Here is a 25472-nt window from a genome sequence, read left to right as displayed (position 1 = left end):
GTATTTAGTCAGTCAGCAATAGTGCAAGTTCCACCACTTAAAAAGATGAGAGGCGTCTGTAATTTACATCATAGGTAGACCTCAACTATGGGAGACAAACTGAGAAAAAAAAAATCCAGAAAATCACATTGTCTGTTTTTTTATCATTTTATTTGCATTTTATGGTGGAAAATAAGTATTTGGTCAGAAACAAACAATCAAGATTTCTGGCTCTCACAGACCTGTAACTTCTTCTTTAAGAGTCTCCTCTTTCCTCCACTCATTACCTGTAGTAATGGCACCTGTTTAAACTTGTTATCAGTATAAAAAGACACCTGTGCACACCCTCAAACAGTCTGACTCCAAACTCCACTATGGTGAAGACCAAAGAGCTGTCAAAGGACACCAGAAACAAAATTGTAGCCCTGCACCAGGCTGGGAAGACTGAATCTGCAATAGCCAACCAGCTTGGAGTGAAGAAATCAACAGTGGGAGCAATAATTAGAAAATGGAAGACATTCAAGACCACTGATAATCTCACTCGTTCTGGGTCTCCACGCAAAATCCCACCCCGTGGGGTCAGAATGATCACAAGAACGGTGAGCAAAAATCCCAGAACCACGCGGGGGGACCTAGTGAATGAACTGCAGAGAGCTGGGACAAATGTAACAAGGCCTACCATAAGTAACACACTACGCCACCATGGACTCAGATCCTGCAGTGCCAGACGTGTCCCACTGCTTAAGCCAGTACATGTCCGGGCCTGTCTGAAGTTTGCTAGAGAGCATTTGGATGATCCGGAGGAGTTTTGGGAGAATGTCCTATGGTCTGATGAAACCAAACTGGAACTGTTTGGTAGAAACACAACTTGTCGTGTTTGGAGGAAAAAGAATACTGAGTTGCATCCATCCTACACCATACCTACTGTAAAGCATGGTGGTGGAAACATCATGCTTTGGGGCTGTTTCTCTGCAAAGGGGCCAGGACGACTGATCCGGGTACATGAAAGAATGAATGGGGCCATGTATCATGAGATTTTGAGTGCAAACCTCCTTCCATCAGCAAGGGCATTGAAGATGAAACGTGGCTGGGTCTTTCAACATGACAATGATCCAAAGCACACCGCCAGGGCAACGAAGGAGTGGCTTCGTAAGAAGCATTTCAAGGTCCTGGAGTGGCCTAGCCAGTCTCCAGATCTCAACCCTATAGAAAACCTTTGGAGGGAGTTGAAAGTCCGTGTTGCCAAGCGAAAAGCCAAAAACATCACTGCTCTAGAGGAGATCTGCATGGAGGAATGGGCCAACATACCAACAACAGTGTGTGGCAACATTGTGAAGACTTACAGAAAACGTTTGACCTCTGTCATTGCCAACAAAGGATATATTACAAAGTATTGAGATGAAATTTTGTTTCTGACCAAATACTTATTTTCCACCATAATATGCAAATAAAATGATAAAAAACCAGACAATGTGATTTTCTGGATTTTTTTTCTCAGCTTGTCTCCCATAGTTGAGGTCTACCTATGATGTAAATTACAGACGCCCCTCCTCTTTTTAAGTGGTGGAACTTGCACTATTGCTGACTGACTAAATACTTTTTTGCCCCACTGTATGTGTGTATGTATGTGTATATGTATGTATGTGATGTGTATATATATATATATATATATATATATATATATAATATATTTTGGCCCTTTGGGGCCAATACAAGGCTGCAGCTCCTACCATTCCATCCCTTTGTATAGAAGACTCCTTTTTTGGCCTTGGCTTGACAAAGGACCATGTAGGTCTGGAACTTGTTGCCTGGAAGTGTAGCAGGTACCATAATTCTTTTCTGCCTTTTAATTTATGTTGTGTTAAACCATTTTTAGAAATGGCGCCCCTCCTGCACGCGCTGTATTGTATCTCTGCCCCATTAGTGTGAACAGGTGTGTTACTGTTGAGAGAAAGCCGCCATCTTTTTTGAGTCTCTGTCATTGGTTTGGACTCTCGCTTTTGTAAATCTCATGTACGGCACATTTCTTCTTACGGCATATTAATAATCGAATGCACAGACAACATTTGAGTCAGCACAAGCATCGCCCGAAATGAGCGGCATAAAAATAGATGTATAGAAGTTGCAGACCTGGTTAATCGAGTAATGAAGAAACTGGAGTGACTGCTGCATTATTAAAGCTGGTATGTTGGCGGATGCCAAGATTGTGTTTGTGTCTTCCTTTTGTGTCATGGACTCTTTTAAATGAGCGGAATTTCCTGGAAAATCCCTTTATCTGAAATTCCCTTGAATTCCTGGATTCACTGACAACAGTCCCTTTCTGAGTATTGGAATGCAAAACCTCATAGTTTGGGTTACTTGCTGTAACTGCGCTGCGGGTATTGAGCAGAAGCAACCAAGGTCTCACAAGGGCATTGTTTCATGAGGTTAAACCCCAAATAAATGGGTAAAGTGCCAGAATTCACCGAGTCTAGAGGCGATGAACTCCAGAATGGAAACACTATAGTGCGGAGTCCGTGTAGACAGCCAGCATCTAACCCCTAGCTGCTGTTTATCCCCTTAAATGCCGCTGTAATTGCAGGTCTAGGACTCTAGAGAGACAAAAAGTGGGAGAAAAATATATAAAAAAAGTGTTTATAATATATAATTTTATTTTTTAAAACTTGTTCATATTTTTTTTTTTCCAACTGTGATATTGTATTTTATATTTGGTATTGGTGCATTTGTAACATCTATAAAGGTTTGAGCTACCAAAATATAACATACAATCAACAAACTGTTTGAGGGGGGGAGAAAATGAGTAAAAACTATAGAATCTTGGTATGTCCTCCCCCCCCCCAGAAAAAAAAAAAATAAAAAATCTATAAAATGTGATCTGTGCATCATATGTACCCCAATAAAAATGTCCGCTCCCTTCTCAATTAAATAAGCCTCCACACACTACATTGACAGAAAAATAGAAATGTTTTGGGTCTAGAGAAATGTTGAATGGATTTTATATTTACATCCCTATCTCGAGGTGGAGGGAGAAAGAGTGAAGAAAAAAAAAAGCACAAACTGACTCCATAAAGAAGCAGAAAAGCTACGCTGCATCATGGAAAATAAGACTAATTTCAAGACTGCGCTTATTATGACTGAAATGTATTTTTTTTGTGAATGTAATGAATAAAGATAAATGCATAAAATATTTTTTACTCTATATTCGATTCCATCTAAAAAAAAAAATTTCAAGGAATTATTCACTTTTTCTTCTAGCATTAGACGTTCTGGTACTTGTAGTTCCCCAACAGGTAGATAGGATAGAGACGTAGTTAAATAGGGAAATGAATGCCTGTTGTGTTGCGCTCTTAGACTTTGCTTTGTGCTTCTCTTTCACATCCTGGGAGAGGATTCCCATCTGTCAGGTCCCGTGAAGTCTCTGGGGGTCAGGAGCCATAATTGTGTGTTCGGTAGCCAGGCATGTGTGCAGAATGTGGAGCGAGTTGATTGGATGCGTTGTATCTGCAGCTGATTAGAATGGCTGTCGCAGGCAGCTCGCCCATCTCCCAGCCCTGTGTGTGCTCCTTGGAAGAAAGCAGCTGAGGGCAGGGATGCACGTGACGGGCCTCTGAGGGCAGCCTGGCATGCTGCTCCCCCTGGTAGTATGGGATTGCCAGGATGCTTCTGGTGCAGCCGCTCTCCTGAGTGCTGGGGCTTATAGTGATGGCGGTCCGGATGGGGCAGCCGGTTCTGGGTCTCTGAGAGACTGCAGCTTTCATGGTGAGTGACGGTGCAGCATCACTACGTCTATTACTTTCATGTAACATTTCCAGTGGGACCCCATAGATGCTGCCCCGTCGGTGGGCATCGCCTCCTATGCCAGGTGACCTTGCGCGGTATTAGTACAGGATATTTTTCTGAATACGGAGAATGCGTATATAATTGGTAAAAGGTGTTTTTAGTGCTTTTAAGATCATTACAGGATTCAGTTTCTCCTTTGTCCCATGTGCGGTACATGTGGTGTGTCTCCTGGATAATTAATGGAGCTGTGAAAGCAGAAAACTGCTGACCCCTCTCTGTACCTGGCTGTACGGTCCAGGCTGTGTGTCGCTGGCATACATGAGAGACTTACCAAACATACCAAAATTAATTTAAAGAGAACCTTAAAAGGGGCAATGGCATGCCTGCTGTGTGCGCCCAGTGGCACTTCCCCATCACTGCTCTGTGCCCAATTGCATGTTGGCATCTGTGTGCAAAGTTGCATGGTGGCATCTGTGCTCTGTGCACAGCGGTGCAGCAGCATTCCTGCTCTGTGGTTAATTGCATTGCCATGGTGGAATCTGTGTGCCAAGTTGTGCAGCGGCAACCCTGCTCTCTGCCCAGTGATGAGGCGGCATCCCTGCTATGCTATGTGTGCCCAGTGGCGAGGCGGCATCCCTGCTCTGTGCCCAGTGGCGAGGCGGCATCCCTGCTCTGTGCCCAGTGGTGAGGCGGCATCCCTGCTCTGTGCCCAGTGGTGAGGCGGCATCCCTGCTCTGTGCCCAGTGGTGAGGCGGCATCCCTGCTCTGTGCCCAGTGGTGAGGCGCATCCCTGCTCTGTGCCCAGTGGTGAGACGGCATCCCTGCTCTGTGCCCAGTGGTGAGGCGGCATCCCTGCTCTGTGCCCAGTGGTGAGGCGGCATCCCTGCTCTGTGCCCAGTGGTGAGGCGGCATCCCTGCTCTATGCCCAGTGGTGAGGCGGCATCCCTGCTCTGTGCCCAGTGGTGAGGCGGCATCCCTGCTATTTGTGTGCTCAGTGGCGAGGCGGCATCCCTGCTCTGTGCCCAGTGGTGAGGCGGCATCCCTGCTCTGTGCCCAGTGGTGAGGCGGCATCCCTGCTCTGTGCCCAGTGGTGAGGCGGCATCCCTGCTATTTGTGTGCTCAGTGGCGAGGCGGCATCCCTGCTCTGTGCCCAGTGGTGAGGCGGCATCCCTGCTCTATGCCCAGTGGTGAGGCGGCATCCCTGCTCTGTGCCCAGTGGTGAGGCGGCATCCCTGCTATTTGTGTGCTCAGTGGCGAGGCGGCATCCCTGCTCTGTGCCCAGTGGTGAGGCAGCATCCCTGCTCTGTGCCCAGTGGTGAGGCGGCATCCCTGCTCTATGCCCAGTGGTGAGGCGGCATCCCTGCTCTATGCCCAGTGGTGAGGCGGCATCCCTGCTCTGTGCCCAGTAGTGAGGCGGCATCCCTGCTATTTGTGTGCTCAGTGGCGAGGCGGCATCCCTGCTCTGTGCCCAGTGGCCAGGTGGCATGCCTAGTGGCGAGGCGGCGTCCCTGCTCTGTGCCCAGTGGTGAGGCGGCATCCCTGCTCTGTGCCCAGTGGCCAGGCGGCATGCCTAGTGGTGAGGCGGCATCCCTGCTCTGTGCCCAGTGGGGAGGAGCGTCCCAACTCCCTTAACGAAAAATAATAGGACTTGGAATATGCACTACATATTGTACATTTTTGACCGGAATCTTTGCATTTTCAGTAAGTCATTTTTATTGATATTTCTGTTTTGCACGATGTTGTGCCAAATTAATCAAAACGATATGCCTCATATTTAAAAAAAAATAAAATATATTATTATATATTATGTTTTTTGACTGTAACGTTAAAATCACTGGATCCTGTCAAGTGTGTGTTTTGTTTTTTTTTTGTTTTTTTTTTTTTTTAAATGTTGCACATTTACCGTAGTTTTTAACTGTGCTGAAAATAAAATATTTATACAGGTTTTGTAATCCACGAGGATGTGAAAAAATGGCGCAACGTTTTGATAAAATGTAAATGAGGCATTGGGTTAGAAAATCTGGATAAACAAAATTACATCTATAATCTGCAAAAAATAAACATTTTGGACTTTTCAGGAGCGGAATATTTGCCGAGTTAATTTGTCCTTCTGATATTGGCTTATTCATTTCTTACTGACATCAGCCATTTATCATCTGCCTGGTTCGGTTTTTCATGCTGTAATATATTGATTTATGAGCCACCCGCTGCTAAACCTATTGACTACGGTACAAGCACGGCCATTGTGTCATCCCTCTCCTCGTTTACTTCCTTTATTAACCATTTACTTTTCGGCTTATGCAGTGAAATGACACATCTGGCTCTGCTACATCTGCAGGATCAGCAACGCATGTGCTTCCATCAGTTTCCTCCCCGTGAATCGCTGTAGTTGGATGGATTCACAGCCGGGTTTATTGATGATATTGTCTGCTCTGCTTTTGGATATGGATGAGTATATACACGTGTTAGATGTTTCATTTTGATTTTTTACCTTTTTTCTTCACAGGAATATGAAGACAGAGTTGGGCGAGCGTCTAAGTCTCCATCCCCAAAGCAGAATGTGAGGAAGAGCCTGGTGATCGAGCCTCTGTCCACTACAGCCCTCATATTGGAAGACCGGCCGGCGTGAGTACATCATTCCGATAGGCTGGAAAGTTTATTGAGCGAGTTCTAGAACAGCAGATTTTCTTAAAACCCTGTTATGTCTCCTGAGTAGCCCCCGAGCATGCTCAGATAACACCTTATCCGAGCACGTTCACTCATCACTAGTGGGCAGATGTGATCTGATTTATCTCATGCAAGATGAAAGATTTGACTCGGTCCAAAATTCAAATGCGAATATAACTTTTTTTTCCCTACAACATCTGCCAAGATAAAAATATAGAGGCCTCCATGAACAAAAAAAAAATCCATCTAGGCTCTTCCATTTTGGTGGGTACCCATCTAATGTATATGGGTGGCTTTATTGAAAGTGCGGACATTATGTACTGGGGGCATCTTCAGCGCAGGAGTGGGTGATTTGCCTGGAGACCTGTGTGTGAGAGAGACATTTTGGTGCTTATGGATGACTTTAGGTCGGGCATGACTGGAGGAAGATCTGCTAAGTTTGGCAACTGTTCTAGAACTTCACCTGTGAAATCTTGCGGTCGCTGGTTAAGACATCCCCTTTAAATCCGTCTCTCTTTTTATTTGCAGGGTTGTGAGACCTGTACACCTCCGCATGTCACTTGTGTGTGAGCCCCATGATGTTTTTGGGAAGGTTTTATTGTACCCCCATTATGGCGTTGTACACTCCCTGCATTGTCTATATTGTCACACTATAGACAGCACACACTGTCTGTTTTGTCTTTTGCTCTTCCTGTATAACTGGTTTTTGAGGGTCACCAGTGACCTTTTATATTGATCTGTCATCAGCACCTCCCTGCCCAGTTATAATTTTTTATTGCCTTGTATCGCCATCTCCAGTTTCTTCCTTCTTGCATACACCGACCATTCTGATACTTGAACCAATGCAAAGAACCCACAGGCTTCCATGGAGCAATACTCCCCCTCCTTGCCTTCATCACACGCCATCTAGTGCACTTACCCTACATGTTTTCTGATCGGCAGTCATTTTATAGAATATTTACATAGGCCAGCCCTGCTTCAGATGCGCACTGAAGGGTCTGTAATAGATCGTTATGTGCCACTATTCTCAGCAGCACATTGTTTACACAGGATGATGTGCTGCCGAGAACCACAATCTACGCTGCAACTGAAGAGTAATATTATATAACGGCTGTTCAGATTAATGTCATTGGCTAATAAAGTATGGGTTTTTTTCAGGGGGGACCCTAATGACATCCATGTATGCAAAAATAGGAGGCGTTTATAGAAGAGATTGTCTGTTTTCAGGCATAGTTAGGCCACAGACAAAAAAAAACCAAAATAAGCATTAGTTATCTATCAAACACTCTGCCTCTCCAATGCTCCTTCTCTTTCTTTCCTGAACTGCAGCTTTTTTGTGCTGCCTACCTCATGTGACCACTGCTGATGATCACTAGCCTCAACAGATTTTTGCCGTCTACTTTGGCATCACCACTAATGACCAGTTTAAATAACAGATGATTGCTATTCCATTTTGTAACCATGCTCAACCTGTGACAGCCATCAACTCAAGATGATGGGTAGTCTCCACTATAGAAGTAGCCTGTCTCATCCTTCAGCTCAAGATGATGGTGGTCTTTGGTCTTCACTGTAGAAGTAGCCTGTCACATTTTTCAGCTCAAGATGATGGTTGTCTCTAGCATAGAAGGAACCAGTAACATCCTTCAGCTCAAGATGATGGTTGTCTCTACCATACAAGGAGCCATTGACATCCTTCAACTCAAGGTGATGATTTTCTCCACAACAGAAGTAGACTGTGACATCCTTTAGTTCAAGTCGATTGTCGTCTTCACTATAGAAGTAACCTGTCTCATTTTTCAGCTCAAGATGATGGTTGTCTCTAGCATAGGAGCCATTGACATCCTTCAACTCAAGATAATGGTTTTCTCCAATACAGTAGTAGACTTTGACATCCTTCAGTTCAAGTCGGTTATCATCTTCACTATAGAAGTAGCCTGTCTCATTTTTCTGCTCAAGATGATGGTTGTCTCTACCATAGAAGGAGCCATTGACATCCTTCAACTCAAGATGATGGTTTTCTCCAATACAGAAGTAGACTGTGACAACCTTCTGCTCAAGACGATGGTTGTCAACACCATAGGATATTATCTTTCAGCTGGTGCCTCAAGAAAACTAGTGTGGCTGACTTTTATTGAGGTCTATGAAGGCCTCTACCAAAAAAAAAAAATATTAAACTACCCACTAGACCAGTTTTAAACAGTTAAGGCGACTGAGCCCTCTTGACCAATCAATAGCATAGTGCAAATAGTTTCTCATTAGGCCATTCGGGCACTGATGCATCCACTTAGATTTCACTCTCTACCATAGATCTAACAATTAAAAATGTTTCTCAAATTAAACTGAAGGTGGTGGTGGGGGGGTTAAAACCATCTTTTCAATAGAATTTTATTCAAAACTTCTTAATGTCTTTTGTGTCTACAGCTCTTGGGCAGACTGATTTGTTGCCTCTGTGGCTACTGACACTCTACCACTCCATTTTAGTCATATGCCTTCCACTTGTCTCCTACTTCTTCCTGACTTACATTGAAATCATTAGCAAAAAAGTAGTGGACAAAATAGGTGTGCAACTGCAGGAGCTGACTACACCGGGCTGGTGTGTAGTCTGTTACCACGGAGACGCATTAAGAATAATGAAAGGAAGATTCTAAATGAGACCTTAACCTAAAATAAAATGTAAACACTTTGTCTGCTGACCTAAACCCTGTATGTTTTCTGTTCAATTACTTGATATGATCTTGTTTTAGAATTGTTTTTTTAAGGAGGGGACTTTCCTGTGTTACTGTCTGCACAGCGTGCACATATTATTAATGGGTCTGGATACGGTCTCGTAAATCTATGATTGATTGTGCACGGAGCATAGATTGGCTCTCTGATATGTATTACTGCGGATGTGACTGGCGTATACGATGAGGAGAAATGCTCTTGGCAGAGCTCGTCTCATTTGTTTCCCCCCATCTGAAGCATTGCTGTCATTTTCCTGAGCTTTGGATATTCTGTACAGGTGTCACATTGCAGTTTAGAGCTTTTAAAGGGACTTTTTTTTTTTTTTTTTTTTTTTTTTTTACCCATCCCTTAGTACAGTAGTCGCCTAATAAAAGGTTTGTCCAGAACTTTGATATTGATGACCTATCTTTTAGGTTAGGTACCCAACGCCCTCCTCCACCGATCTCGGTGGCCGACAGTACAGTGTACAGAGCCGGATCATCGCAGCTCTTCACACTGACTAGTGGTCCTTCTGGGGTACTGCAGCTCCGATTACATTAAATTTAATAGGAGCTGAGCTCTGGTATCCGAGACTCCACTCGCTCTTCTACACTGATAGTCTGTTGATTTCAGTGGGCACCAGTTATTGCTTAATTTCTCTTGCGGAGGCACTGTATACAAATTGAACACGTCCTTCCCGCTTTCCCTACAGATAAGAGCTGATCGATGGGGAACAACCTGTGATCGGTTCACTTTTAGGAACTTTTTTTTTAACAAGGAGATTGCAAAAAGTGTATTAATATGGGTTGAAATCGTTTATATCCACCCTCTACAGCAATCAGATTGTTTTGTTTAAGGTTTTTTTTCTTTTTGTCTGTTGTGGTTATGGGGTTTATCCATAAATTTAATACCGTATATAAAAAAATACATATATTTACAACGTGCAGAAATTACACGGATGTGTAAAAAAGGGAAAAAAAATATATATATATATATATATATATATATATATATATATATATATATATATATATATATATATTATAATATATTGTGTGTGTATGTATAGTTATTTTATACAGTCGTCTCTTGGTCTGTGCTTACACTGACAGAACAATACTTTGTAATATCCACAGAAACCTTCCAGCCAAACCCGCTGAAGAAGCCCAGAAACACCGACAGGAATATGAAGAAATGGTGGCCCAGGCTAAAAGAAGAGGTGAGGATCTAATCTTGTATGGGGCAGGAGAAGACAACCAGCCCAGCGTCGTACAGACTAAATGTGTATTGCCAGCAGGACACTGACATCACCATGTTACCAAGTCTAAGTGCTAATGGTGCAATATGGACCACATCACTACCCCTTATTTCGGTCCCTGTCATCAACCACATTCTGTCTGGTCTGATGGGTTGATGATGATGCATTGCATATACAGTACCAGTCAATAGTTTGGACACACCTGTTCATGCAGTGGTTTTCCCTATTCTTTTTGGAATGTGCACATTGTAGATTGAGACTGAAGGCATCAAAATCTTCTACGAAAGAACACATAAGGAAACGAGGAGTAAAAAAATTAGTGTGAAACCAAAATATTGTTAAATGATGGCTTCCTAAAAATACCTTTCTTTTACATATATTTACAGCCCAACATGCTGTTGGCATTCTCTAAAGTGTGGCCTTTTTGCGCAGGGCCATGTGGCCTGTTTGTTTGCGGGGCCGTGTTGCCTTTTTGCGTGGGGGCCGTGTTGCCTTTTTGCGTGGGGGCCGTGTTGCCTTTTTGCGTGGGGGCCGTGTTGCCTTTTTGCGTGGGGGCCGTGTTGCCTTTTTGCGTGGGGGCCGTGTTGCCTTTTTGCGTGGGGGCCGTGTTGCCTTTTTGCGTGGGGGCCGTGTTGCCTTTTTGCGTGGGGGCCGTGTTGCCTTTTTGCGTGGGGGCCGTGTTGCCTTTTTGCGTGGGGGCCGTGTTGCCTTTTTGCGTGGGGGCCGTGTTGCCTTTTTGCGTGGGGGCCGTGTTGCCTTTTTTAGCGGGGGCCGTGTTGCCTTTTTGCGTGGGAGCCGTGTGGCCTTTTTGCGTGGGGGCCGTGTGTTCGCTTTGTGCGTGGGCCGTGTTCAGATCGCAAGGCCCTGACATATTGCCGGGTCTCTTACCTTGAACATACTGCCTCATGGGCGTACATACATGCATCCGGTGAGGTACCCCAGCAGTCTGACCATGTCTTACGATCAGAGCTCACCCTTGGGGAGGTCCTACAGTTTCCAAATCTGACAGTCCAGAATTTCAGAGATTGTGATGCCAGATTATCAGGTTTGCTATAATTCATACGGTTAACGTAAGGGTGACAGAAACTAATGTCAGCAGATATTTTGCTGAAAATCAGGTTAGTGGGTCATGTGAGAAGGGCTCTGGAGCTCTTCCAGTTAATCAATGACCCCAGTGACTATTATTTATTAACTTCCCGTCAGAAAACACGCTGTCGACAATAAATGAAGATCACGTTCCAGCAGCTACAGACTCATCCAGGCTCCCGATCAATACAGGGCTCTGCAGACACTTTGCATGTATTATTCATGGCTGGAGAAGTAGGTTATCCGTGTACATTTCCTGCATGCTGAGTTGTGGTCCAGCCCCTCATCCATTGCTCTATGTATGGACATGACGGACTGATGTCAGTCTACTGCCGACTGCCAACTACACGCCCTGCCCTGAAATCCGGAGCACACACTAATACCTACTGACATTTACCTTATCTTTACATAGAAAGGAGAAAGGTCCCTGATGCCGCACGGCTGTACAGGAGCAATGTTACTCTGCATTGACCAGTGTTTCACAAGAGCAGGAGTCTGATGGGTGAAATGCCGCACATTAATGTAGAATTATCCCCAAATTGCATCTACTTATGCATACTAAGGGTGATTGGAACATGGATGTATTTGTTCATGTCTTAATAAAATAAAAAAACAAATCTATGAACTGTGTCCCAATATGTAGTAGGTGTAGTAATAATAATAATATTCGCAAATGCCTCCAATTAGAAATGTGGTATAGTTTTCTGATTCACTATGTCTTTCCTTAAGTGCAGGCATTGCAGGACCTTAGGTATCCATGGTTACGACCACTAGCAAATATATCAATGGTTGTATCCATAGATACCTAAGGTCCTGCAATGCCTGCACATGAGGAAAGAGATCTAGCAAATCAGGAAAACTATACTACATTTCTAATTGAAGATATTTGCTATTATCATTATTATTATTACACCTACTACATATTGGGAGAGGATCTTGGAGATGAGAATACCCCTTTATAACTCCTTCTGTTAGTGGTATTGCAGTATGTAGTACAAGAAGTCATGTATAGTTCAGATCTTCTGTTTTGTTTTTTTTGTTGTTGTTGTTTTTTTATATTGGAGCCAATTAACTACCGGTATTATAAAAAGTCATTAACCCTGACACACTCATTAGATGGCTGTTGGCCAAACGATGCTTTGGCTGATGGTTTATCAACGACTCCCTCATCCATAGAAGCACTTGTTCGACCCAGTACTCCTGTGCTGAGAAAGCTGCCGACTGACACATCGGCCGCCTGTTTTTCTCTGAGAACAGTGTGATCGGCAGTCCGAAATCAGACATGTCCAAGCAACATCTCTTTCCTACCAGCAAAGTTGGCTGTTGCTTCCATACACATAAGACCGTTGGTCGAACCTGCTGATATCGGCAGGTCCGGCAGACAGCAGTCTGTATGGTTGGCTGTAGAGTGGTGGGCTGCCCTTCTTGTAAACTGTTATCTTCTGGAGAGCTGAATAACTGGACGCAGGTGACTTGTAGAATTATTTATTTCGATATCTCCTCTTTATAGGATCTTATCAATCCTTTTACCACGCGTGCGTTGTTGCCTCTGCTCCGGTGCGTTTGCTCACTTCTACCATATATACGTGCGTCATTAATTTTTTTTTGAAAAGTTTCTATATCAAAGGTTCTAATATAATGAGATGTCAAAACCGCGAGAACCAAATTGTTTGTATAAATAGTTTGATTCCAAAATTACAGATCACAGAAGCAACGAGGATTGGTGGCTAATTAGAACAGTGTACAAATCATGCTTCTAAAATATTAAGGAAACTGGCATGTTAAAATGCCAAGAGGAGATCTAGAAAGATCGGAGAAACAATGATTAAATGCAAACGGTACACACATCATGAAATTCTACATTTTAAGCATCAGTTATAGAACTGAAATTGCGTTTTACTTGCAATAAACGCTGACATTTTGCCTTGATCTGACATTGAACATATTGGTTTCCATCTCTTATCTACAAATTAAGAAGTGGACTGACAATGCATAAAAAGATGGAGCGGTGGGAATTTATATATGGAGGTGTTGAACAAGTCAGTACTCTAAAAATTGGGGGCTAACTACACTAATATTATATATTTCAACCAAAATATCTACAGTGCAATTGTTCCTAAAATGAATTGGTAGGTTAATAAATAATACACAATGGACAAAAATAATCTAAAGTGGCTGATAATGTAATGTGTATGGCAGGGACCTGGTACACAGTGAAGAACTGTCATGGGGAAGAAGGAGATTTTTGTGATGCCCAATCCTTTGATTCCTGGGAAGATGACCTGATGAGATGTCTGGCCTATTCCATGGCCGTTTTATCTATTCCTCCCAACTTCCCCAAAATATATGACCATCTTTTATATATTACTCTCAAAAGATCTAAACTTTAACACCATTTAATTTTGTGTCTGGTGATCTGGGTTCAAGGCCTTTAAAGGGCCAGAAAAACATACAAAGATTCTCTTCTTGGTGCACTTCGAACCTCTTTGCCATGCTCCACACCCTATAACCTTGCTCTACTCATGTGACCTCGGGGGGACCTATAGACGTTGTATTTTTAGGGACTGGAGTACTTCCTTAATATTCTGTAGATTGCCTTCAAAAGTGTTTAGAATCTATATTGTGAGAACTTTTACAGACCATCCTGTTCAAAGTTGTTCTGCTCCTAGAACCAAAGTTCGGGGACCTGTTCAGTTGAATGCCGGGAAGAGCATATAGTCCTCTGTGTCAGTAAGCTGCGTTCGGCCAATAAGAGTGCCCAAGAAAACTGATTGGCTGAGGGAGGAAATGTCCTTTTCAGCTGGATGCGATTTGTGCTCTCCTTTACAATTATGGTTTGAGGAGCTGTAAATGTTTTTTCCCCACTATTGCATATTGGTTAAAAGTCTGTTTTGGTATAGATATGGCCACTGAACCCCTAGTGATCCTTTTATAAATTAACTGGAAATGCATTGAGTTTTTGCACTTGGATGTGGAATTCTGTGCCTGAAATTTATGCGATAGGTCATGTGAGTGTTGGGCGGATGGTACTTATGAGCTGTGAAACCCCAAATGCCCTTTTGCCAGCTGAGTCATTAGTGTATGTACTTGACAGCCCGTCGCTATCGGCTTTGTATCTGTGCCCACGTTTGTTTAACCGCTGATTGCTAAATATCCCTTCTCAAATCTGCAATTCCTGGGGGAATTCTCCCATCCCCGAGGACACAGCAAGTGTTCTTTCATCCGAGTTGTTTAGTATTTTCCGCTTTCTACTTCTGCTTAGAAGCCTCATCACCGATGAGGTTGTCGGGTTATATATATATATATATTGTAAATCCTGCATTTTGATCATGAATGTGTATTTTTCAGAATTCAAAGAAGCCCAAAGAAAGAAAAAACAACTGCAGGAGAGGTGTAAACTGGAGGAAAGTATCGGAATCGCCGCTCTAATGTGGAACAACGACATTCTGCCCAACTGGGAATCCATGTAAGTGGAGACGGAGCTGCTGAAATAATGTTTTATAATAATTATAAAATTATAATAATTATGTAAAACACAATGTTTAAAAAAAAAAATAAATAAAAAAAAAAATAAAACTTGTACAAAAGATTTTTCCGTGAAATTGTCTAGATCACCTACTCATTTCTGGTAATCTCCTGTGAAGACCAGTTTGCCCAACTAACTGCATATGAAGGCTCCATCGGAATAAGGCTGGTGGGGCTAAAAAAAAAGAAAGAGGGACCCCTTAAATCATTCCTGGCGATTGCAATCAAGGTCCATATTTCAATTGCTTTCTCGCTAAAAAAAAGTGGTGAATCTTGCCTATCTAGTATCCAGCAGGTTGTACATCACTGGTATAGGCTGCACATTAGGTTGCTGGTGCTTTACAGTAGCATTAATAATGACTCTCGAATTAGAGAAGGAAAATTAAAAAATTAAATAAAAAAAAAAACCTTCTAGGGATTGGTGCACAACACTGTCCAATGAAACGAAAGGTGTAACTCTTGCCTATCTAGTATCCAGCAGCACTCTATAGACCAATCCTTATGACCTGTCCGGTAGTGTTAATGGTTTTCAACAGAGCCACCCAATCTGAAAAATAAGTGTCCAGGACTGTTAGTCTATTGTATTTGTGACCAGTAAAACTGTATTATTGCTTTTTCGTTCTAAAGGGAACCTGTCACTAGACTCGTGCTGCCCGAATCGCTTGACTGCGCGATTGAAAAAATGGGGAGAGACCTGTCAATCACCTGTAGCTGGGCGGGGACAAGCGTCATCTGTCTTCTCTGAATTGCGCATAGTCACATGGATATCATGTCATGTTTATATATAAAAGGTTTTTGCGCTAGGCCGTTAATACTACGTTTTCCTCCATTTTGCCATTAGGTGCTGTTCTCGAAAAGTTCGGGAGATGTGGTGGCAGGGGATCCCACCCAATGTAAGAGGAAAAGTCTGGAGTCTGGCGATCGGCAATGAGTTAAATATCACTCACGGTAAGACTGGAGGCCGTGTATCATTTATACCGTTCCTTGTTTATCAGGATGCATTGTAGTAAGTGGGAGGAATTCTAAAATTCACTGTCTGATAGATGTATGATATAAAAAAAAAATCCATCATCTCCAACCGGAACATGCTAGTAATGAAGGCAGGTGTGTGACACTGTCACTTTAAGAGGGTTGGGTGATCAAGACCACGGCTCCTTAAACTAACCTCCGCCTAAGGAAGCTGCTGCCAGCCGAGCATTTCCCCTGCAGCTCCCCCTTTAGGCAGGATGTAGTATTACATGCTGGCCAATATAATGTCCTATTATTAGTGATTTTTCAGCTCTTGCTACGATCAAGGGAACCTGAGACGACTGAATAGGGATTTGCTGAGATGAGTCAACACTTAAATAAGCAGTGGAGTGGATAAAAGGGTATAATTACTGTTCCTGTATGTGATTCTCATGACTTATGCAGATAGATCAGGAAAAAAAAGAAAAATCAAAGAGATAATTAGGTAATTTTGTACTCGTGAGTCAGCTGGGATATATTCTGTAATGGGTCCTAGTTATTAGTGTACTTCTGATTAAAGGGGCTCTCCATTATTGAAAAAGTTAATTATTGGGCCCTGGGTGGTGAAAAAAAAAAACAAAAAAAGTATGCCCACCTCCCAAACCAGCGCCGCCACTGCACATTGTAGAAATGGAAGAGGTTTTCTAGTGGTGGAGAATCCATGCTGCAGGAGGGACTGCAGCACAAGACTAACGCAGCAGTGATGGTGAATCTGAGCTCGTGTCTGTACGGCGGTCTCGTGTGTCTGCTCGGCGGTCTTGTATGTCTGCTCGGACCTTGGTAAAGTTGTGATTTTATTTTCTAGAGCTGTATGATATCTTTTTATCTCGAGCCAAGGATCGATGGAAATCGCTGAGCATGGGAGGGTCCGATGTAGAAAATGAGGGTAAGGACTTATCTGGTCCAGGAAAAGACTAGATGGCACTTGTTCTTGGTTCACAGGGTCCGCCTATTGCCACACAAAAAACATTTATGCAATATGTTATAGGGGTGTATACAGATATGGCTTCTTATTGTATCCGTTTTTAACCTTTAAAGGGGTTGTGCCATAAATGCAGGTTATCTCGTCTCTGTAGGTAAAAACGTGCCTATTGCTGGCGTTTCCAGCTTTTTAACCCCTACTGATCCCGAGGCAGAGGCTTTGGCGTTCCAATCGTTGTCTGATGACCATGACAATGAATGTAGTAGTTGCCTGCATGTTCGACCATCACTCCATGGGGAACTATAGAGCCCCTTTTTGTTTTTTGATCACTGGGGTTTTAGCGGTGGAAGCCACAACAACCAGCAAGTTAGGTGATAACTTGCGTTTCTTGGGAAAACCTCTTTAAACACCTGTTCCTGCTCTCAGCTAAGAATTTTATATAGTTTTGTCAAGCCAAAGCGGTGCTCTGGGAGCAAACCACATCCGTAGCTGCACATCGCTCTGGTTGTTCGCACTCTGATGAAAAAACTAAGCAATCAAACATTGGATCATACTCGGACCAATGTTCTTCTATGGGGCTGCACACAAGAGCGGGACGGTCCAAGGGAAAAATTGCGGCATGCCCAAGTTTGATCGGATATTCGTATCGCACTCAGCCATGCAAGTGTGCTAGTGCAAGGAAAAACATCAGACTTCACTCGGATGATATCTGTGTGCAGTCTGATTTCCGCGCACTGACACTATGGCAAAGATGGAAAAACTTTGTTCTCCATCTTTTCCTCAGTGTGCTCAGTCTCTTAGCCAAGAGAATCTGATAACACTAAAGGTACCGTCACACTCAGCGACGCTGCAGCGATATAGACAACGAGCCGACCGCTGGAGCGTCGCTGTTTAGGTCGCTGTAGAGACGTCAAACACAGCAGCTCCAGATCGATGCAGGAGCGATCCAGTGACGTAACGGCGTCTCACTTATCGTTCTCACAGGTCGTTAGCTCCATGTAAAACATTGCTGGCATCGTTGCTTTTGATGTCAAACATGACGATACACGCCGATCTGACGACAAAATAAAGTTCTGGACTTCTAGCTCCGACCAGCGATATCACAGCGGGATCCAGATCGCTGCTGCGTGTCAAACACAACGAGATCGCTATCCAGGATGCTGCAACGTCACGGATCGTTGTCGTTCTCGTTGCAAAGTTGCTGAGTGTGACGGTACCTTAAGCTGACAATCTGATGAGTTTGATTAGAGTGTTTGCATAATCGGCCAATTCTCTCAGATGAGGGAATCTACGGCCTTCCGACCCTAGCCTCACAGTATGGAGTTCAGACCTTTTTTGGTCTGAGTGTCAACAGTTTGCCTCCTGCATACCCAGACTTGACCACTGGATCTATTTGCAACACGTGATCCAGTGGTCAAGTTGGTATCTTATGGCTACCGGACAGGATCCCTGAGAACCTCCTCCTATCTGATGCCGTCTGCAAATCCTTTACGTCGTAGCCAGCATGGCATAGCCACATGGCCACATGGAACCGATGATGTCGCAGGCCGACCAGCTATTCAAAAGATTTGCAGATGCTGTCAGGTAAGACCTTTTTCAGTGCTCCCAGTTTAGTCACATTACGGGTGGACCAGGTCCTGGGAACTGATTAGTAATGGCTCTGCTTGAGAGACCTAACATTGCCGGCACTAAATGTCAAGACGTTGGGTTCCTTGGATAGGCACCCTCCAGCAATCTTCAAAGTTGTAGCACATGAATCTGTGACATGTCAGTCCGTTTTAGTTACTGATCTAAAGGAAAGACTCTAACCACAGAGTTTTCCTTGTAGACAGTAAAACTCTTGCTCCCTGGTCTGATTTTCTGTGGGTTGGACCATGTCGGCTGCGTCATATCGTCATTGATGTTCTGGTACTCTTCTCTCTAGACTCGGGTTTGTCTGCATCGGACAGGGAAGCCAGCCTGGAGCTGATAAAGTTGGATATCTCCCGCACATTTCCAAGTCTGTGTATATTTCAGAAGGTAGGACATGACACTGCTGGATATCTAAAATCTGCACTTGTCATCTGTTTATTTTCTGACTGAATTGGGTTATCGCTCAATTATTTGGAAACTTCCAGAGTAACAATGGCAGCCTTTATTCTTTTTCAGGGTGGCCCCTATCACGATATGCTGCACAGTATTCTCGGGGCCTACACTTGCTACAGACCGGACGTTGGTTATGTAAGTGTTTCTTACTATACACACTTGCTCCTGGAATTAAGAAATCGCCGAGTGTTCCAGTTTTTGTGTGCAGCCATGTATATTCAGTAACTGTTCCCGGTCTGTGGTACTGGCTGTTCCCTGGCTGTGGTACTGGGTGTTCCCGGGCTGTGGTACTGGCTGTTCCTGGGCTGTGGTGCTGGCTGTTCCCTGGTTGTGGTACTGGCTATTCCCTGGCTGTCGTACTGGGTGTTCCTGGGCTGTGGTGCTGGCTATTCCCTGGTTGTGGTACTGGCTATTCTCTGGTTGTGGTACTGGGTGTTCCCTGGCTGTGGTACTGGGTGTTCCCTGGCTGTGGTACTGGGTGTTCCCGGGCTGTGGTACTGGGTGTTCCCGGGCTGTGGTACTGGCTGTTCCCGGGATGTGGTACTGGGTGTTCCTGGGCTGTGGTACTGGCTGTTCCTGGGCTGTGGTGCTGGCTGTTCCCTGGTTGTGGTACTGGCTATTCCCTGGCTGTCTTACTGGGTGTTCCCGGGCTGTGGTACTGGGTGTTCCTGGGCTGTGGTGCTGGCTATTCCCTGGTTGTGGTACTGGCTATTCTCTGGTTGTGGTACTGGGTGTTCCCTGGCTGTGGTACTGGGTGTTCCCTGGCTGTGGTGCTGGGTGTCCCTGGGTTCTGGCGCTGGCTGTCCCTGGGTTCTGGCGCTGGCTGTTCCCGTGCTGTGGTACTGGCTGTTCCCGGGCTCTGGCGCTGGCTGTTCCCGGGCTCTGGCGCTGGCTGTTCCCGGGCTCTGGCGCTGGCTGTTCCCGGGCTCTGGCGCTGGCTGTTCCCGGGCTCTGGCGCTGGCTGTTCCCGGGCTCTGGCGCTGGCTGTTCCCGGGCTGTGGTGCTGGGTATCCCTGGGTTCTAGCGCTGGCTGTTCCCGTGCTGTGGTACTGGCTGTTCCCGGGCTGTGGACTGAACATCTCATTTCTCCTCCCCTTATTAGGTACAGGGCATGTCGTTTATTGCTGCCGTGCTGATCCTGAACCTAGATACTGCGGATGCCTTCATCGCTTTCTCAAATCTCTTAAATAAACCTTGTCAGATGGCGTTCTTCAGAGTAGACCATGGCCTTGTAAGTACCTGAATTCACTGTCCAGTTTCCCTAAAGGTCCGGCATGCAGTCCGTTCCTCCATGACAGCCAGTCTTCACACGGGCTCCCTGGGTGCCTCTGCTGCTTACCAATTGCTTATCTCCAGCCCATACACCCTTACATTGGCCAAATGTGCAGACGTCGTCAAGACTGGCGGGCCATCTGATGTGCAAGGGGAAGAAAAAGGTCGGGCAGCTGAAATTTATACAACCGATCCTTTTTTCTCATGTGAGATAATCCGGTGCCAGTGAAGTCTGACAGCGGCTTATTCTACTTTACCTATTGAAAACACCTTTATGTACAGCCAAGCTGAGCGATTGTGTGGGGGGGGAGTCAGGAGAGATGGTGGTCGGCCAAAAGGGTGTATGGGCACCTTACAGGGATCTAGTAGGAGAATAAAAACATGGCTGTTTTCTTTAAAAAAAAAAAAAAACAACAGAAAAAAACCAGCGCTTACCCTTGACCATGTGTCATCTGGTATTGCAGCTGAGCCCCATTGAAGTGGATGTAGCAGAGCTGCAGTATCATGCTCAACCCACGGTTAGAGGAGATGTTGTTTCTGAAAGAAAGCAGCCATGGTTTTGGAAAGTTGGTCAACTCCTTTAAGACTGTTCACACCAGGCTACCTATAATGTGATCATGATGCTATATAGAGACACGGATGGACTATGATGACTTTAATAGTGAAAGCTCAGTTTCCATTGACGCTATTCTTGCCATAAAAAATGGCAAAGTCAAATGTGAACAGACCTCTGTTTATTTTCTTACTGCGAGTATGTTCCCATGGGATGTATATGTAGCAGATTTCCTGAAATCTTATCCATACACCACAGAGAGCTGCACTCGGTGTCCGTGTGCACGGTCTCCTCTCTGGCTTCTGTCTGCAGTATAGAACCAAGCGGCGGCTGCAGACAGGAGCCAGCGATGAAAACCCGCAATGACTGTGAGCATGACTGGGCTTCTGCAGTATCCGTGCGAAGGTGCAGTGTCCGTGTGCACGGTCTCCTCTCTGGTTCCTGTCTTCAGAATATTATCAAGCAGCAGCTGCAGACAGGAACCGGAGATGAAAGGCCACAATGACTGAGCATGACTGGGCTTCTGCAGTATCCGTGCGAAGGTGCAGTGTCCGTGTGCACGGTCTCCTCTCTGGTTCCTTTCTTCAGAATATTATCAAGCAGCAACTGCAGACAGGAGCCGGAGATGAAAGGCCACAATGACTGAGCATGACTGGGCTTCTGCAGTATCTGTGTGAAGGTGCAGTGTCCGTGTGCACGGTCTTCTCTCTGGTTCCTGTCTGCAGTATAGAACCAAGTGGCGGCTGCAGACAGGAGCCAGCGATGAAAACCCGCAATGACTGTGAGCATGACTGGGCTTCTGCAGTATCCGTGCTAAGGTGCAGTGTCCGTGTGCACGGTCTCCTCTCTGGTTCCTTTCTTCAGAATATTATCAAGCAGCAACTGCAGACAGGAGCCGGAGATGAAAGGCCACAATGATTGAGCATGACTGGGCTTCTGCAATATCTGTGTGAAGGTGCAGTGTCCGTGTGCACGGTCTTCTCTCTGGTTCCTGTCTGCAGTATAGAACCAAGTGGCGGCTGCAGACAGGAGCCAGCGATGAAAACCCACCATGACTGTGAGCATGACTAGGCTTCTGCAGTATCTGTGCGAAGGTGCAGTGTCCGTGTGCAGTCTCGTCTCTCTGGCTCCTGTCTGCGGTATAGCTGGTAACTGGTGGCCGCAGACAGGAGCCAGTGATGAAAGCCCACAATGACTATGCGCATGCCTGGGATTCTGCAGTGTCCGTGTGAAGGTGCAGAGTCGCAGATGGAGGTCAGGGAGCGCTCATTGCTCCAAATGCAAACTGAAGGGGTGTAACGAAGGCCACATCAAGGGTGCACCAAAACCCCCCCTCATTTGCATATATTTTTCTGGCAACTAAATCACTAAAATCTATAATAAAATTATGGTTTTTATCAGTCAAGTCCGCTACATATCTGTATATGGGGGTTTAGTCAACTTTTTGGGGTGATAGACCCCCTTTAGCAATATACGTAGAACCAGGAGCATATGGAAAATATCGTTTAGTTTTCATCTTTCCATTACTAGCGCATACATAACAGTAAGAATGAACCTATTGTTGATTAGAGGCTTGTTGCCCGTTTTTTTTTACATTTTTCTGCACTTTTTCTTTTGCAGATGTTAACGTACTTTGCAGCATTTGAAGTATTTTTTGAAGAAAATTTGCCGAGATTATTTGCCCACTTTAAGAAACATAACCTGACCCCAGATATCTACCTAATAGACTGGTAAGTGATCTCGCGCCGCCATATGGCGTCATTTATACCCTTCTGCCATCTACTGGTTAGAATGAGTAGTGCTTGAGATTCCCTGCACGCTGTTACATTATGGACGTTACTGTTCCCTGCAGGATCTTCACGCTGTACAGCAAGTCTCTACCACTGGATTTAGCGTGCCGGGTGTGGGACGTGTTCTGCCGGGACGGCGAGGAGTTTCTGTTCAGAACTGCTTTGGGGATACTTAGACTTTTCGAAGACATCTTAACTAGGATGGACTTCATTCACATTGCCCAGTTTCTTACGAAGCTTCCGGAGGACTTAACTGCTGACGATTTATTTGCCTCCATTGCTGCAATTCAGATGCAGAGCCGGAATAAGAAATGGTCTCAGGTACAGCGGTGCTGAGTTCTGGATGAGCTGGTGGATTATACAAAATGTCATGCGGGGTACTGGGGTCCGCACACAACTGCTCCCTCCGCCACCATGTAATCCTGAGCAGTGCTTCCTCCAGCATTTATCATCTATACTCCACATAGGTGGCCAATGTGATCGCTTGGACCCCAGCTGCTCACGAGAATCGGGGTCCCGTCTGAAGGAAGCTGTGGACATGTGCACTACTGCTACTTTCAAAGTCTAACAGATGGCTGTCCCGTAGTCCACAGTCTTTAGCACTCCTACAGCTGTTGTAAAACTACAACTCCCAGCATTCTTTCACAGGTGTTATTTCACAACAGCTGGGGGTGCTGAACCCGAGTATAGAGGGTGACTGGAGCAGCATGGTGCATGGGTAACCACAAAGGTGAGCTCAAATATTCTCCACACCAGGTCCGGACTGGCCATCTGGCAATTCTGGCAAATGCCAGATGGGCCGCTCTGGTTGTGGGCCGCCTTTTCTGCTATGATAACAGAATCGGTGTTCTCAAGACACCCATACTGTTAAGAGTTGTGATGGAGCACAAAGTCACTGACTCCGTCACTTACCCCACCAGGCCACGGGTATCATTAGAATTATTGCTCTTTGTAGAAAATCTTCCTTTCCTCCATATTAGTAATATATCCCATCTGGTTCATGGGGACGGGGACAGCATGGGCCTGTGTGATTTCAAATGCCAGGGCTGAATTTCAGCCCCAGACTGTCCCTGCTCCACACCCTGGCCCAGCACCCGTTTAGGTGGTCTGTGGCTGCCGGACCAGAGACCCTGTGAGCATGACGTCAAAAGACGCGTCGGGGGATGTTGACAAGTAGGGCCACAGATTACTGACATGGCCTGCAAATCATTTGCTCAACTCGAATACCCACCATTCAGAGGGGGATACAAGACTCATTTTCATGATCGGTGGTGGGGGTCCCAGCATTGATTCCTGGGAATCAAACATTATGTAATTTATGGGCTGAACCCCTGATCCCCGGGGTTAGAGATGACCTAATTTTCCTGCAGCCTAACTCTTACAAGAAGGCCTCTAGATGGGACATCCTGCCTCAGCCGTCCAACCCCGCACCCCTCCTACCCCAGTGAGGGGCACAATGCCGTAGAGTAAATGAATAAAACACCTGGCCCTGTGCACCCCACCTCCTAGTGACTACTGCAGATTAACCACACCTGAAACTTCCTACATGGTGTCATGGTGTCCCGCTAGGAGCACACCCTGCCTTGTGGCCCCTGCATGTAATACATAGACCTCCAAAGTCAGAGGACCCCCCATGTCTGGCGTTTGTATCCCCTAATAACACACGGCCTGGGGTCTAGCATGCGATGTGCATCTGGGTGACCGCTGGGTCCTACACCCCGCCATACTGTGTGTACCTGGGGTGCTGCATTCACTGCCTCTCCTTCCTTCTATTCCAGATCCTTTCCGCTCTGCAGAAAGACACCCGCGACACCGAGAGCAGGAGCCCCGCTCTGAAGCGCTGAATACTCAGGACAGAACACACAGGATTTTTGTTTTCCACCAAGAGAGAGAACATAATTCTACTTCAGGACTTTGTGTAACACTGGAAATGGCCTTAAGACATTGAAGTCCGTACTTGCTGATCGGCGGGGACCAGGCTTTGGCAAATATTGTCTTGAATCTGTGAGGCCAGGCCTCGGCCTGTGCAGTAGTGTATTAGTTATTACTTTTTTTTGTACAGTTTCCTTTTCCATTGCAAAGAACAAGTGAAAGTCTGAGGCAGGTGACCACATTCTTGTTTTCTGCAGCCACCACAAGGGGGAGCTATCGAGCTTACTGCATTAAACCCGTATGCAGCACGCTGACACCTTGGGGACCCCCTAGCTTCCAATAAGACCACCTTTGTGGCTGCAGGGAGCCAGAATTTTTTTTTTATATAATGTTTTCCATGCAGGGAATTTGGAGCTCTGTTTATATTAAAAAGAATGGAGTTCCAGCCATTAGGATATTACTCTCCTTGCTGATGTGGACATTCACATTAAGCGTTATTTAAGAGAACGTTGTCCTTTGTCAAAATGAGAAGGTCACAAATGAATGACTGATATTTGTGAGATGACAGATTAAAGTGAATGTGTTGTCAGAAAATCACCTATTGTTTAAATCAGGTTTTTATGCTAAATGTATTATATATATATATATATATATTATACATTGATATGTTTTTATTTTTCATATCACAATCTGTATAAAAAAAAAAAATAAATCTTGCAATTTTCACATTGGCCACTGAGGTATTCTACACATACTTCCATTTTTGGAAGACTCATTATCATCAGAGGCAGGATTACAGTGACAGGTAACCTCTTTATATAGAGTACATAACACCGGATCCACCAATAAGCTCCTCTCCTCCATTCCTTTGCACATGTTCATTAGACACCTCAATACAATAGACTAAAAACCCTTTTTATTTTGTATTGAGGCATCTAATGAGCGTGTGCAAAGGAAATTGCGAAGGGAGGA

The 25472-nt window shown here is 45.0% G+C and overlaps 1 protein-coding gene across 4 annotated transcripts in view; it reads left to right on the top strand.

The window, feature by feature from the left end:
• Positions 1-25090, top strand: part of TBC1D14 (TBC1 domain family member 14) — an 85607-nt gene extending 60517 nt beyond the window's left edge. For 2 of the 4 annotated variants that reach the window (XM_077280103.1, XM_077280104.1), the window contains 11 exons: positions 6266-6384; positions 10266-10348; positions 14822-14939; positions 15840-15946; positions 16812-16892; positions 18853-18947; positions 19077-19148; positions 20116-20244; positions 22459-22568; positions 22691-22949; positions 24407-24621. In XM_077280103.1, the coding sequence (XP_077136218.1) occupies positions 6266-6384; positions 10266-10348; positions 14822-14939; positions 15840-15946; positions 16812-16892; positions 18853-18947; positions 19077-19148; positions 20116-20244; positions 22459-22568; positions 22691-22949; positions 24407-24472 (1239 nt within the window). In that variant the 3' untranslated portion in view covers positions 24473-24621. Of the gene's footprint in view, positions 1-3601; positions 3739-6265; positions 6385-10265; positions 10349-14821; positions 14940-15839; positions 15947-16811; positions 16893-18852; positions 18948-19076; positions 19149-20115; positions 20245-22458; positions 22569-22690; positions 22950-24406 lie in introns of those variants that run through there. The other 2 variants (XM_077280105.1, XM_077280102.1) reach the window with 2 other exon arrangements.
• Positions 25091-25472: the final 382 nt, after the last annotated feature.

The sequence above is a fragment of the Ranitomeya variabilis genome, chromosome 1, assembly GCF_051348905.1.
Source record: "Ranitomeya variabilis isolate aRanVar5 chromosome 1, aRanVar5.hap1, whole genome shotgun sequence".
Classification (NCBI taxonomy): Eukaryota; Metazoa; Chordata; class Amphibia; order Anura; family Dendrobatidae; genus Ranitomeya; species Ranitomeya variabilis.
The sequence above is the reverse complement of the archived record's forward strand: the minus strand, read 5'-3'. Positions and strand labels throughout refer to the sequence as shown.